The sequence below is a fragment of the Heteronotia binoei genome, chromosome 2, assembly GCF_032191835.1.
Source record: "Heteronotia binoei isolate CCM8104 ecotype False Entrance Well chromosome 2, APGP_CSIRO_Hbin_v1, whole genome shotgun sequence".
NCBI lineage: Eukaryota > Metazoa > Chordata > Lepidosauria > Squamata > Gekkonidae > Heteronotia > Heteronotia binoei.
Window position 1 is genome coordinate 173,003,483 of NC_083224.1, and position 16,143 is coordinate 173,019,625.

General features: G+C 44.9%; 1 protein-coding gene across 2 annotated transcripts in view; it reads right to left on the reverse strand.

The window, feature by feature from the left end:
- The window catches only part of COP1 (COP1 E3 ubiquitin ligase), a 180,288-nt gene extending 165,237 nt beyond the window's left edge, over nt 1-15,051 (reverse strand). For both annotated transcript variants that reach the window (XM_060232478.1, XM_060232477.1), the window contains exons 1-2: nt 14,610-15,051; nt 1,706-1,765 (exon numbers count right to left, since the gene is read on the reverse strand). In XM_060232478.1, coding sequence (XP_060088461.1) covers nt 1,706-1,765; nt 14,610-14,983 — 434 coding nt within the window. In that variant the 5' untranslated portion in view covers nt 14,984-15,051. The remainder of the gene's footprint in view (nt 1-1,705; nt 1,766-14,609) is intronic.
- Between the last annotated feature and the right edge of the window lie 1,092 nt (nt 15,052-16,143).

Below are 16,143 nucleotides of genomic sequence, written 5' to 3' on the forward strand. Positions count from 1 at the left end.
TACTTTTCACAGAAGAAAAAAAATCACAGAGCAGTGGCCAATGTTGAACATTTATAGCGACTATAAAAATAGTAGTTTCTGCAGCTACTTTGTATGTACATGCAATGCAAGGCTGATAAAGCTTCTTAGATCCTGAGCTTGGGGGGTCTGTCAGAAAAGACACATATGGAACAATCATAAGAGTTTCAAACAGGAGCATCTTGTAGGGAATTGTAACAATATACAGGTGCAAAAGATAATGTAGGCTCTGGTATATACACAGACTGCACCCTTGATTGTCATTTATCCTAAAATACTGCTGGTGATAAGAATGAAATATATTTTTGAAATGAACCCTTATATCAAAGTCACAAGACAGTTATAACTGATGCAAAGACCACAACTGCACATGTGGCTCATACAAACACACAACAGACCAGAAGACCACTTCTCCAGTCTTTTAGTTGGGAACTCAGAGCTCTCTCAAGGAAGACAAATGAGTACTTGGAGGCATTCTTGCACAATTGTGTTGGGATGAAAGATGCAAAGGTGCATCTCCAAAGCTCTCTCAAGGAAGGCAAAGAAGTACTTGGGGGCATTCTTGCAAAATTGTGTTGGGATGAAAGATGCAAAGGTTCATCTCCAGAAGGACAGAATTATGAACCCACTCTTATTTTCTTTACCTTATTTAATCCCCAATTTATTGACTAAAAAGCTAATTTTACATGTGAAGTTGAAGAAGGAAAAATAATGAATAATGAGGGTCTACAAAGCTGCCTCTATTAACATAATTAAGACAGACAACTGCTTTCAGTATTAGCAAGGTGATCAGTTCAGATGAACTTAGATGGACAGAACTAAAATGCGAGTCATTAATAAGGAATCAAGAGGCGGTATTCATGAGCAGCTACGGAAGGTGCATGGATGTGTGTGTGTATAAAAGATACAAAAAGCAAAAGTGTATCCTTTTATATATATATATGATTATAAACATCTGAGGCTCGCTTTCTGTGTGTCCCTCTGCAATGAATTGTGGAAACATCTGATGCAGGGGTTCAGTGCACAGCTGACCAGTGATGGAAGTGTACAAATTCAACTTTTTCATCAAATTCAACTTTCTCCTTGCATTATGAAACATACAAAGAACAGGAAGCATGGATTACTTGCTCTTCCCATTTCTCCTTGCATTATGAAACATACAAAGAACAGGAAGCATGGATTACTTGCTCTTCCCATTTCTCCTTGCATTATGAAACATGCAAAGACAGTTTAAGCGCCCTTACAAGGCACACTTGCACATGTAGAGAGGATAAACCTGAATGCAAAAACAAGCACAACATTAATGCTAGAGCAGCACAAGCAAGCATGTGGACTGGACAGCAATTGCATGTATCAGCTCCTAAAATCAATATTTTCACAGCAAAAAAACCCATAGAGGTTTGCACCACATTTCAGCAGTTATAAGAACCATGCTATCTCCTTGATACAGATTTATATATCAGAAACTCAAGCTACAACTGCAGATTCCAGCCTAAGGATTCTGGATCCATAAAGGTATGTGCATCCTCGGGATAAGAGTTGAGTGACAATATTTGTGCCATTCTATGCCACTTACTCAGAATCAAGTCTATGTACTGGGTCTAGCAAAAAATCCAACTTCAGCAAGTGCCTCTCAACACGAGAAAATGTATAAACAAATTAAGACAGCTTGGTCAACAGATCTTACCAGAAGCTGTGCCCACATTTTGTCATATATGCTTCTTCAATCATTTCAAAGCAGATGGGGCTGCAAAAAAGAAAAATTCATTTAAATATAGCAGCTAATAAGTTCCAAACAGTCAGCTTTATTTATAAGGAAGGGTGAGAAAAGGGAATGAAATCAACAGCAGCTAAGAGCTGTGTTTAATGCCAACTGGCACAGCAAAATCTATTGCAATTAAATTATATTAAAATCTATTACAATTAGAAACTGTGAAACCATATTCAAAGAATAACCAACTGAACCAAAATAATCACACATGCAACAGTTTACAATAACTTTAACAGACTGAAAGCTACAAATTCTCTTTATAGTTAAAGTGAAAATCCCAAACACAACAGTTCCATCCAAAACATTTTGCTTATATATGCTGAAAAGTTGAAAAATATGAAACAAGAAAAAATTCCACAAGAATTTCCTGATTCAATTTCCAAGTATAGAAAAGTTAGCAAAACCTCTGCTTCTCACTTCCAAAACCGGTATTCTCAAGTTAACTGTGCCACCAAAACGGAGTCAGCAGCCTTCCAGATGAGGCACCAGAATTGGAATCTATCACTGTTAGCATTTCTGTGGTGTCTCCAAGCAGCCCTGCCACTAGGCAAACTAGGCGATTGCTAAGGGCACTGGCCTTCTAGGAGTACCAAACTGGGTGCCCCCCATGTGACTTGGAAATGTTATCAGTGCCAGAGGGGGGGCACCAAAAGTTAGCCTTGCCTAGGGTGCCAGATGGTCTAGGGCCAGCCCTGGCTCCAAGTAGTCCTACTAAAGATTCAAAGACCTTGCAACCCACCACAAACACTGCTATGTAGCTTCCCAGCCCAGTCACTAGTCTAACAAGGTGGCACCAATGCTTCAAGGTGATCTTACAATAGCAGACCCAGATTCAGCCCTTCCCATGCACAGCCCAGACTTTAAAATAGTCCTTTCACTTAGTCACTGAGAGGGTGACTGCCTCCAGATAACTAAATGGAATCCCCAATTGAAACCTCTCACTTTCCCACTTGCAGAAAAGGGTAAAACTAGCCTTGCAAATAACTTCCTTACAAAGCCTTGATTGAGAGAGCTGCTGGAGATGGTGCAGGACTGACCCTCCCTCGTGGCCAGGCAATGCAAAGGAACTAGCTATTACTTTTGTGGCCAAGAGGCTCTGCCTGCCGATACAGGAGCACCCCAATAGTGAGAGAGAGAGTGGTGCTCCTAGTCCTGGAAACAAAATGGAGTCTGATCAGAAACAGGCCAAGGAAATATTCCATTCAAAATGGAGTGAAACCTGGAGTGAGCTTGTTCTGGTTATCACCTAAGGCACCCTCTTAGTATGGCCCTCTCCCCCACCCAAATGGAATGAATAAGAACAATGGGGTCTGCTGGTAAGTACTTAGCTACTGATTAATGGCCCATCCCTTAGGCCCATTACTTCTACTCAACTTTTTCTATTTACTCTTATGCTAACGCCTATCACATTGCTCAAGGTCTTTGTCTACTACACTGATTCCCTTCCTGGGTGTCAGAACCAAACCAGTTTAAACCCATCAAGCTGCATCCTGGCCCATCCTTTTAGTAAACACCATGTAATCACAATCTCCTGTTTTCAACTGGGAACCCATTCAGGTATCCCATTAAGACCCATCACCGACCATTAAGGTCCCCATAGTTACCAAAGGGTCTCCACCCCTCAGAACGTTTACACAGGAATAACATTGCTAGTTTTTAAGGTAGTGGCTTTCAACAGGTAGTTTGCTGGCTGCTGAAAATTAGCTCATGCACCTCTAGAAGAAAAGGTCACCAAAGGGAATGCTCTCGAAAAACTCAAAGTCCCAGACAGGCTCAGTGAACTGGACTAACATGTACGCCAGTTAGGGCTGCCAATCCCCAGGTGGGGGTAGGGGATCCCCCGGTTTGGAGCCCCTCCCCCTGCTTCAGAAAGCAAGGGGGAGGGAAATGTCTGCTGGGCACTACATTATTCTCTATGGAGACCGATTCCCATGGGGGTATAATGGAAAATTGATCCATGGGTATTTGAGGGGGGGGCTGTTTTTTTGAGGTAGTAGCACCAAATTTTCAGCATAGCATCTGGTGCCTCTCCTAAAAAACTCCCCAAGTTTCAAAAAAATTGGACAGGGGGGTCCAATTCTACGAGCTCCCAAAGAAGGAGCCTCTAATCCTTCATTATTCCAAATGGAGGGAAGGCATTTAAAAGGAGTGTGGTCCCTTTAAATGTGATGGCCAGAACTCCCTTTGGAGTTCAATTGTGCTTGCTCCTGGCTCCACCCCCAAAGTCCCCAGATATTTTTTGAGTCAGACTTGGCAAACCTAATGCCAGTGCAAAGACAACTGGAATCAGTGCAACTGATTTTTCTGTGTTCACTGTGGCCAAAAAATAAGTGAAACAGAATGGGAAAAGACAGCATTTTCTCATGTAGCCATGTGGAAGGAGCTCAACCTACACTGGCAGGGGCCTTGGGGCTACCTTGCTTGACTATGAGAAATCCTGGGGACAGGGAGATGCTAGAGGCAGATGTATATGAGGGACTGTCTCTCGCTTTATGTGCCCCTTAAGGCTTTATGCTCACAGAATCAACATCTGCTGGTTGTCTCCAGCCCTAGGGACGTCTGTTTGGCCTCAACTAAGGACATTTGGACGTCCAACTGGCCTGGTAGAACATGCTTCCATTGGAGGTTAGAGCCCTGCCACACTTGCAGAGCATGTAAAATGGAGCTGTTCCATCAGGCCTTCAATTAAGGCAGTCCACGAGCCTCCAGCTCATTTTTTCTCGGCTCTGAGGGATTGGAGAAGCTCCCCCAATACCTCAGAGCCGAAAGAGAGGCGTTCCCCTTCCCCAGTGTCCTCCAAGGGCACTAGGGAAGGGAAAGGCCAAGTGATCTTTCCCTGCTTAGTTTTCCCGCGCCTTGGAAGGGTTGAGTGGAGTGGGGCATTTGCATGGAAGGCTCCTCTTGAGGAGCCCTCCATGCAAATGAGGTCATCTGTCCCCGCTCCGCCTTCCCACACTGTGGGAGAATTGAGTGAGGGGTGGGGGTTGAATGGAAGGCTCCTCTTGAGGCAAACGGAGCCATCTGCGTGGGAGAGTTGAGCAGGTGGGGGGCATTTGCACAGGGGGCTCCTCAAGAGGAGCCCTCCATGCAAATGGGCCCTGATTTGGACCGGCACTGCGGGGGGCAGGACCTTGTCTGGGGCGGCAAAACCCCCAGCGCCAGCCCTGAATCCAACTAATCATTACTCAAAGGCCATATTCCCGTGTGCAAAAATGGGAGACAGCTCTGCCCACAAGCTCTGGTTTGCATCTCTCATGTTGCCTGTACCACAATAAAAGTTACATTAATTGGAGAGAAACAGGCCATCACTATTACATTTATTTGGATATTTACACCTCAGTTTCCTCACTAATAAAGGACCTAACGTGCCTTACAATATGGTTCTTCTTTCCTTCATTTTATCCCCACAATAGCCACTTTGTAAGGGACATAAGGCTGAGAGAGAAATTGGATCAAGATCACCCAATGAGATTTCACAACAGAGTGAGGATTCAAACCTTGATCTCTCAGATCCCAGTCTAACACTAGGGTCAGTTTCCTGGCCAATAGAATGAAGGCGGCAGGTGTTCTCATCTCTTCTGTCACAGAAATAATATCAGTGTCCATTAGCAACACACTAACAAGACCCTTGTTCAAGCTTCTAGTGAAAATTAGAGCAGTGGTTCCCAAACCATAAGCTCTTAATCACTGGTGGGCTGAAAAAACATATGGCCCCAGCATTGAAGTTGAACAATCAATCTGCCCCCACCTGTCAAGTCAGTCAGAACTCTGTCTCCCAAGTGGAGGGGAAGCTTTCCCAGATCTGGCAACTGCAGCACACTGACTGACTTCACTGAGGCCCAGATATCCTTTCAATGAAACTGGCAAAGATGCTGGCCAGGGGAATCACAGTGCCTTTGCCTGACCTGGAAAGGCTGCCCCCTCCCCTCAGCTTGGAAAACACACAGGAAGAAAGCAGCTTTGGGCTTGGAGGACAAGGCAGATCCTTGACTCCAGTATGAAGACAACCAGTCATCACCAGCTGCAGTTGCCATTAAGAACAGCAGCTGCTGCAACAATGCTGCATAATTTAGAGGCAAAAAAGAACTAAAATTCTCCCTCACAGAGTATGGAAGAGCTGCAGAAATACAAGTGGGGATGGGGATGCATGGGCAGGTAAGCAGGCTAGTAAGGTATGTGGTTGCTGCATCCTGTAGTTTCATGCTCATTATGTTCTTAAACATACAGCACCATTGATCTCTATATTTATACACACACACTGTGTAAAGATACATATAATCATCAGCACCGATATAAGATTCTTGCATTTTACATGGGGGAGGATATAAAGCTATTGTAGGACTCCTAAAAGATGAAGCAAGTTTAGAAGCAGAATCCACTTCTAAAAATGTGAGAACCACTGTGCTAGTGTATGTCAGAAATGTCACTGCCACCAGACATCAGTCACAAATAAGGTAACATCATCCAGTAAAATACAGATGCTGAACAAGGCACCATTTTATACACTACAGTAAAATAAGGCCCTTTTAATTTACTAATATCATAACTCTATAGCTGTTTACTGGGGGCAATGGGCCTTGCTTAGGATCATATTGCATAGGGGTCATATGATATTAAAGTTGTAAGTTACACAAACCTTCAATTGATTTGCACAGTACCTATGCACTACATAGTTTTGAAGAGTATATGGCTCCAACTGATAGTTCCTACACTGATTGTTAGACTCAAACTGGAAAAAAACTATATTCAAATAGACTGTTTCTATATTAATTAGATACAAAAGTAACAAGGTAGCAGCAAAATCTGAGTTTTATTTGCCAAAAATAGACCTGCACTACTGGAGTAGAACAAAGAGAAGAAACAGCTGATATTTACTAACATAACAGAGATGCCACATCAATTTTCATATTAGAGAGGATGCTGGAAGCAAATCCTCAGGAAATTCTTTAAGGAATCTCTCTGGCCACATGCTACATTGGAAGTATTAATGAAGAAAAGATAAGAATCTGGCTATGAGCTAGACAACTTGTTAGAACTCAATCCAACGCCACAGCTTTCTATGAAACCAATACTTACCTAAACAAAAGATTCAGATTTCTCCCTCAGTCACTCAATTCACACGTATTGTGTGAATACTGAAAAATCAGTAAGGTACCAGAAAAACAAGGGATAGACTTATCTCTGATGAGGACAGTGAAAGTCTGATGTGTAACTCCAATACTAACCAGCCAATCTGAAATTCTTAAGGAACAATAGGGATTAATGCAATCAAAAACAACAATAGGGATTAATGCAAACAAAAAACAGGAGCTTTTGTTTGATGGGGTATCAGCAAATTAAAAGGCAGTGGCAGGAGACATGCTGCTTTAAAACAACAGTAGCACCTGGATACTGGAAAGTGATTTATCAGAAATAAATACGGCACAGATTGGGTCTGAAACATGCTCTGTTTCCAGAATCAGAAGTGTGAGCCCAAACCAGAGCATTCTGCAATTATGTACCTTGAGAGTTAAAGTTGAAACTTTCAATGCTAACAGCACTAATGTAATACTGAATTGTCACTCCTTGTCTTAAAAGCTATTCTGAAATGGTTGTTTTAATCACAAATGCTTCATCCTATTCAATTACCAGGATCCCAAAGGGCCAGACATTGGCAGATTCATCTTTTGTAAATTGAGGAAAGTCATTTTTAAAGCAAAAGGGCCACACGGGTAGAGGCGGGGCTGAACTCTCAATCTATCTGAAGCATATCTGCGTGCAGTCTTTTCCCCAATGCCACTTTTTCTTCATCCAGCCTCCAATACTAGAAGTCAACTCAGCTGGAGAAAAATGATTGAAGAGGAAACAATTATGAAAATAACAGGCACAGGAAGGGATCAGTAGTTACCTGCTCCTGTTCTTTAAATACTGCCCTACTCTCAAAGATTTTAGGTTTTCACGGCTGGTAACATCATTAGGGCTTGTAGAATCTTTCGGGCTCAAGTGCCGTGTTCAGTAGAACACGGCACTTGAGCCCGAAAGATTCTACAAACCCTACTGCCCTACTCTGCTTTGTTGGAATAGACATGGATCTAAGAGATCTACATCAGTTCCAGAAGGGGTGGTTAGCCAGACCAAGAGCATAGGAAAAACCCAGTATCAAGCTATCTCCCAGGAGACGACCTGAGCTTTTGGAAAGGCCTGTTCTATAGTCAGGGCCAGAGGCAGCAATTCCTGCCTGCATGGCACAGCTCACAAGTTTGCAGATGCCATATTTTCTGTTCCACAGCATATCCCTTGAGGCATCCAGCTAAGCCACGAACTCAAATACATTCCACTAACACAGGGGTGGCCAACGGTAGCTCTCCAGATGTTTTTTTTGCCTACAACTCCCCTCAGCCCCAGCGATTGGCCATGCTGGCTGGGGCTGATGGGAGTTGTAGGCAAAAAACATCTGGAGAGCTACCGTTGGCCAGCCCTGCACTAACAAGTAGATTTAGAGACAGCTACTTACAGTTTCTTAGCTTACTTACACACTGGGAAATCTGCAAGGACTTGCAGGGGGTCCTTCATTATCCCCTGTATGCACTTCTGTGCACTATTTTCTCTCTGTGTTCTCCTGGTAACCCTTTTATCCTCAACTTTCCCTACTTCCTTCTCTCTTCCCCCAACCACCAACTTACCTTTTCCCTGGCCCTGTCTTCAGCTCCAAGAGCCCCGTGGTGCAGAGTGATAAAGCTGCAGTACTGCAGTCGGAGCCCTCTGCTCACAACCTGAGTTCAATCCCAGCGAAAGCTGGTTCAAGTAGCCAGCTCCAGGTTGACTCAGCCTTCCATCCTTCCAAGGTCGATAAGATGAGTACACAGCTTGCTGGGGGGAAAGTGTAGATGACTGGGGAAGGCAATGGCAAACCACCCCCTAAAAAGTCTGCCATGAGAACCTTGTGAAAGCAACATCACCCTAGGGTCGAAAATGACTGGTGCTTGCACAGTCGGGACTACCTTTACCTTTATCTTCAGCTCCAGCATTTATTTACTTAAGTTATACCCCACCTTGCTCCACAAGGGAAACCCAAAGCTACTTCTATCATTCTTCATTTTATCCTCACTGCAACCCTGCGAGGTAAGTTAGGCTAAGAACGTGTAACTGGCCCAAAGTCACTAGGTGAGCTTCCATGGCACAGTGGAGATTCAAACCTGGGGATCCCAGGTTGTAGTTTGAAATTCTAACCACATATACTAACTTTCACGTGGTGGCGGCTGTTGAATACTAGCAAGCACCAGGGTCTGAGTGATCCATGCAAGTCATGTAGTATCAAGACACCCTATGGTTGCTGCTGGGCTTTGACCCCCATGAGTGATCCCTCAAAAGCCAAAATAGTTATGGAAAGGGTCTTGATCCCTCCCCCCCAACACACACACCTTTTTCTGACAGAAAGCAAGGCTTGAAGGCTGGCAATAAAGTTATGGTTGCGTACAGTGGCCACTGAGGGTTCCCCTCTTAAAGCTACAGGTCCTGCTTCTATTATTTGAGGGGCTCAGCTTCCCCCAATGTTGATTTTTCTGCACTTTGCTATACACAGTTGTGGCGGCTATGTTTTTCTTCCAAGGACAAGAAATATGTAAACTTTGTGTGAATCACTCAGTTCATTGTAGCATTTTTGATCATGAATACCCGTCCAAGGAAGCATGCTGTATAGTTCAAAAATAACTTGTACACTCAGATCAACACAGAGTGACCAAGTCCATACAGCATATCCTAACAAACTAAATTTGGATCAAGAAGTTTGCATATTCTTCAAAATATAAAATGGAGGCCAGCAAAAAGTGGTCACACTTCCCAATCTGGAGATACCTACAATACAACAAGAGGGGTGCAAATACCTCAAACTCACCAATGCTCATAGTTATGCTCTTTCTATTGTTCTTTCTAACAAGTTCCACCCCCCCCCCAAAGATCCTAGAACCAGTAGCCAAACTGTGGTTCACACACTTATGTTTATCAGTTAACAACTACAGAATCCATTAACTAGCAAGTGTGAATGGGCCATCACATAGCTAACAACACAGAGGTATGAAGTTGTACATCAAAGCCATACACAAACTTTAATCAAGTCTGGGTGACACATTCAGCTGCCAGTCATCAAGACAAGTACCTGTGAACTGCTTCTAGGAGAATGAGCTATACAGTCTCCAGTTCAGATCTTGACTCAGTGTATTCACTAGGGCTGCAATCATTCGCGCAATTTTTCTTCAGAGAAAGCCCCACTGAACAAAATAGGATTCACAATATTAAGATACTTTTTAATTATCTAACAGGGGTTAGTGTAGGTTAAGAGTGTAAATCATAAAAATTCATTATACTGTTTCTATACTTCTGTAAGCACTTTCCAGTGCTTGGGAAACTGACAATGGGTTACTTGTGCATTCCAGGATCATCTGTATCTACAGAACTGTTGTTTTTTTTTACAATGCTGACCTTATTGTTAATTATCTGCACATGAAACTGACATCATGCACATGTTAAAATGCTACATTTTAGTACAATGTTTAGTTTTTTTCAGAATAGCTCTTACATCTTGGTTACCAAAGAGCTAAAACTATAATCAAAGAGATTATGGACTATCTCCCTCCAACAGACAGAGCCAAAGCACATCTTGTCCCGGCAGTTGGGAATTGTAATCAAAACTTCGTCCCACCTACTTACCTCTATATGCTGGAATGCCCTGAACATTGCAGAGCCTTCACCCTTTCCTGATTGAATGTTCTTCCATCTTGGAGGGCGTTTTGCTCGAATTCCATAAGAGAAAAGTCTCTACCCATGCCACTCATATAGTAGAGACAATCAAGAATGTTTTATATTACTGTTGATTTTACCAGTAATATTTATATTACTCTAATTTTATCCCATTTTCCAGGTAGAACCAATCAGTTTTATATTTTTCTCCTTCTTGGAGACTGTTGTAACTAAACAACCCTTAAAGCAGCCAGATTTGGTGCTCAGGCATGTTTAATTTAACAGAAGCATACAACCCAGTCTTAATATTTTAACCCTGTGGTGCCCAGGGGTCCCTCTAGTCATCTCCCAACTCCCTGTAAGGTCAGCCTAGGGACTTACTACCAAGGCACGTATGACTAATAACTGGGGGGAGGCCAAGCTCTTCCACCTTCCCCCAGGTTGCTGCCACCAGACTGGTTTATTCAGGGTCAGCACATGGGAGTAGGACAAGTAGGAGGTCGCCTCAGGCGCCACTTGGCCTAGGAGTGCCATGAGGCACTTCCTTTCCCTGAGCCCGCCACCTCTCCACGTCCCCCGCCACCTCCCCACACTCCCGCCTTCTCATGCCTGCCGCTTGCTCCCCACAACTGCCGCCGCCTTCTTGCACCCCCGCCGGCCTTCTACCACCGCTGCCACCTTCTTGCGCCCGCCACCTTCCACCGCCTCCCCGCACCCTCCGCCGCCTTTCCACGCCCACCGCCGCCTTTCCACGCCCACCGCCGCCTTCCACCACCTCCCTGCACCCGCCTTCCTCCCCGCAATCGAAGACACTTCCCATGACTATCAGGCTGGGCTCCCTTTGAAGCAGGGAAGGGCCAAGCTGAGAGCTTGCGTGTAGCATGGGCAGCCCGATGATGTCACTTCTAGCATGCATGGAAAAAGACTAGGGGGGGGGGGGCGGGTGAACGGCCGTCGGCCTAGGGGAGCCAGAACCCCTAGCACCGGGCCTGGGTTTATTTTACAGGGCCCAATCCACTGTAATCTCTCCCCCCACCCAAGGGCTCAACTGTCTCCAGCTAACCAAAAGCTGGTTATGGCTTTTACCTTTTCTAAAGTAGGGCCAACAGGCACTGGTACCTTGCAAGTGTGGCAGGTGTTAAATAAGGATAAAAATAAAATAGGCTGTCGATTGGCTATTGACAGGCAAAAGATTGGGATTAGAACTGTTTAGGCCAAAGGAAAGCAAGTAAGCTTACTTAGAGAGCAGTGCAAAAGGCGCTTCAAGTGATGTGAAATATGTTTGTGGTATTGCGAAAAGCTGTCCTTGCTTCGAAAAAGTCCCAAAGGGCCTAGGAAATGGGACTGTGGTTAGCTAGCTAGCAAACTAATGTTACAACATGCAGCTTGACGAAACAGAAGCATACGTAATGCAACCCGGGAGGTAAATTCCTGGAGAATCCCAAAGAGAGTTGTTTACTAAAACAGAAAGCTGCGGTTTAACTTGTTATGACTGCAAACAATGCTGCCATGAAATGCCATGTATGGAAAGTGCTGAAAAGACCTAAGTATGTCCCACCTGTGTCATGACGTGTTTTCAGTTTGCTTGATTTTTGCTGATATATAATTTTAAGCAGTATAAAACTCTATGTTCTGTCAGTAATCAGGGTCAAACCCACAGTTTTTGGCATGAGCCACATGGGCCTGATCCATGCGCATGTTACTTCAATAAAGAGAAAGCTGTTTTCCTGATCCTGCCTCAAGCCTCATCTGTCACTGAACCAACCATCAATTGCCTACTGGAGGGGTTTCCTGCTACACAAGCCACTGGCACAAAAAAAGGTTTAAACAAAGATTTATTTTAACAGTGCAGGTAATCCCCCAACACAATGTAATAAAAATAACAAAACTTAAAAGTTGATTGTACGAAGCTAAAACGTTCTAGAGTCCCGCAGGTAATCCCTCCTGGGATGGTCCGGCCCAGTCCACCAGGGTTCCAAAATATTCTTGCTGACCCCTAAGTCACTCTCGCTCCTTGCCTCAGCAAGCAGACAAAGGCTCAAAACTAAGAGGAAAACTCTTCTTTTTCTAACCCACCAGCCTCTAATGGGCCATCGGGGCCTGATACCCTGCAGCTGGTGGCTCCACCCTGAGGCTATAGCAGAAAGAGAGATATCCTGTGAAATTTAAGTCAATTTAAAACTTACCCCTGGCACTATAAACCCAGTATTGCATTTTATGTCTAGCAAATCTAGCGTATTTAAGATAGGGAGCCAATATAAGTGTTTGCTGATGACTCTGATTTCAGATTCTAATCTAGGATTGTAACAAACTTGACCAGTCAAGCATATAAACATTAAATGACAGTTACATCCCTAATGTAAAGATTGATGGAAAATTTACAAAAATCACTTTGAACATCTGAAATACGTAACAGCCCGTACTTGATAAAGTAGTAGCAGATAAGAGCTGTACAGTCCCCAGATCAAGTCTCATCTGAGCTGTGAACTCAACGTGTGGCCTTAGGCAAACAATTTTCTCCCTGGGATCTGCGTAGGTAATTAGCCTACAATGTAGGAACCACACTGACCTATCTTACAGGGCAAGGTTCCTATTGCTTTTCCTGCATGTTCACTTTCACATACATTATCTCAAATAAGTGTCACAACAATCCCAAAACGCAGAACAATGTTATTAGACCCATGTCACAAACTAAGAAATAAAATAACTAAGAAACTAAGAAATAAAATAACTTAGACCTATATAAGCGACATTACAGCAACACTTAGCACCTTAATAACTAACAAAAAATTATTTCCACAGCAGCATGTTTATCCCTGCTCTCAGCCTATGCTCATTTTATTCTGTTTATATACCTATATAACAGAGTTCCTAGCCTTTAGATCTTTTTTTTTTAATCAAGTGTTCTACATAGTCCCAATCAACCCCATAGGGCAACTCAGCATTACCCACACAGCAGGTTAAGGAAAAGGAACTTGGGCTAAAAAATACAAACAAAGGAATAATAGTGGCACTCAATATTAACAGAAAACATTAAAAACCAATGGAATGCACCAGTTCAAGCATTGAACTCAGATCTGAGAGACCCACATTCAACCATCACTCTCCCCAAAACCCACTGGGTGATCTTGAGTCAGCCAGTCTAACCTATTTCATTAGACAGTTGTGAGGACAGAATGAAGGAATTCCGGGGGGGGGGGGGGGGTGGAGACATAATCCTGACAATACCAGCTCTTGTAGTCACAAGAGTTCAGGAGCACCTTTGCATTGTGGTTTTCCTTACAGAGAAGTTGTGGCTCTTCTATTAGGGTTGTCAGATCCAGATTGGGATACTCCTGGAGATTTGGGAATAGAGCATGGGGGAGACAGGGACTTCAGTGGGATACAATGCCACAGAGTCCACCCTCCATAGCACCCGTTTTCTCCAGGGGAACTGATCTCTGTAGTCTAGAGATAAACTGTAATTCTGGGGGATTTTTTAGCCTCTAGTTCACCATTTTTTTAGCCTCTAGCTCACACATTTTTGTCTTAGTTCAGGAAAAATGGCCCCAGAGCAAACTAATTTATGCAGCAGCTCACAACTTTAATGCCATAGCTTCACAAAGTAGAATTTTTGCTCACAAGAATCCACAGCTTAGAACAGGGGTGGCCAAACTTGCTTAGCGTAAGAGCCACATAGAATAAACGTCAGATGCTTGAGAGCCTCAAGACATGAATATTGGAGGTAGGAAAGCAGGAAGGCAGGCAGGCAACAGACGGGAGGAGGGAGGGAGAGAGGTGGAAAGAAAGTGACTTTAACTTTAAATGCTTTCTCCAAGATGCCAGCAGCCTTGGAGAAGTGATTTAAAGAGAGAAATGCCATCTCCAAGTCAGCTGACAGGTGGTGGGGCTTTGAGAGCCACACAATATGCGTGAAAGAGCCACAGTTTGGCCACCTCTGGCTTAGAGGGAGCATTGATCTCCAGATCCCACCTGGAGGCTGGCATCCCTACAACGCCAGAGGCCTCTTGCCCGTTTGCAAACACACGCGCACGCTCTCTCACACACCCCTCTCTGCCTCCCGCAGGAGTTTCGAGGCCCCAGGGCCCGCCCGGCCGCCACTCACCACACGAAATCGTTGCTCTTGTCCTCATAGGAGTTGAGGAGCCCATTGCAAAGAGGCGTGAGCAGCGGTCTCTTCCTACTGCCGCCGCTGCCCCCGCTGGCGCTGCTCCCCGGCCCAGCCCGACCCGGCCCCGCCAGACGCGAAAGGCCGCCGCTGGAAGAGCCGGAGACGGCAGCCGCCACCAACACAGGCCGCGCAGGGACCCCCAAACCGGCCGAGGTGGAGGAGGAGCCCGGCGCCGTCGCGGTGGCCGAAGAGGCCGAAGTGGTGACTGAGGAAGCGGCGGCCACGGAGGAAGAGGAGGAGGATCCGGGAGGGCCCGTGGCGCCCGACCCGGCCGCAGGGTGGTGCGGCGGCTGCCGGCTGCCTGACATCCCGAGGCCGGCCTGGTTTGATCGTCCCAGCTAGCGGGGGCTCCTCCGTTTGTTTTTTCCCCCCTCAGCGCATCGTTTCCCCTCAGCGCGGACGCTGTCCGGCAAGGGGAACAATAAAGTTTCAACAACGATAATGAAGAAAAAAAAAACCCCGCTCTGCCCGCCTCCACCCCGTCGGAGAACCTCTACGCGAGGGAGCTGATTGGTTCGTGGCTAGCCCCCGCCTTCCTTCCTCCCGTCAACGACAAAGAGGGTGGAGCGAAAGAAAACTCCTCCCGCTTGTTGAAACTTTAATGACACATGCACTTTCCTTTGGGGGAAATACAGTACAAACTACGCGTGCGCCCCTGAAGAATTTTAGTCTTGTTCTGTGTGCCTTGAGGGGGAAAGGGTGGGAATTCACGCGCCTGCGCTGAAGGCGCAGGAGGTGGTCGCCTAGCTACCAAGAGGGCCTAGCTCTAGCCCTTTCTCAGCTGCCAGCAGGGTTGCCAAGTCTCCAGGTGGTGACTGGAGATCTCCTGGAACTACAAGTTATCTGCAAAAGACAGATCAGCTCACCTGGAGAAAACACCAGCTTTGGAAAGTGGACTCTGCGGCATTATTCCCCATTGGGATCCCGCCTGGCACCCCCAAAACTAACATTAGCTCTAAAAAAACAACAGCCACATAATACCATTTATTAGAACGGCTCACTGAACAGTGTGCAAGTTTTCATGTCCTCCAGTACACTGTCAAAATGCTTTTGGATTTTTCTTTGACTGTTGAGTCTGTCATCGCCCCTTGAATTTCATTTGCCCAGATTCAGTCACTGTTATCCTCGCCTCGCCTCTCCCTTTTCTCCCCTCCATTCCTTCCTGTTGTCGTCACACACACACACGCACCCCATCAAATTTGACTGTACTTTCACAGCTCTCCAGCAGCAGCAGTTATCACAGCCGATCATAAGACATTTGGTAGAAATTTTTGTGACTTTGCTTTTCTCCCTCAATTGTCACAAAATTGCAAATGATCAAAATCAAACTCGCTTTATTCTAAATAATGATACTGTGTATTCAGAATGTGCTTTCTTACCATGCCAGGGTACTTATTTTATCATATTATTTTACACTGAGACGAAAGTTACATGATAATGGCTCTCCCCCTCAAAAAACAATAATGTG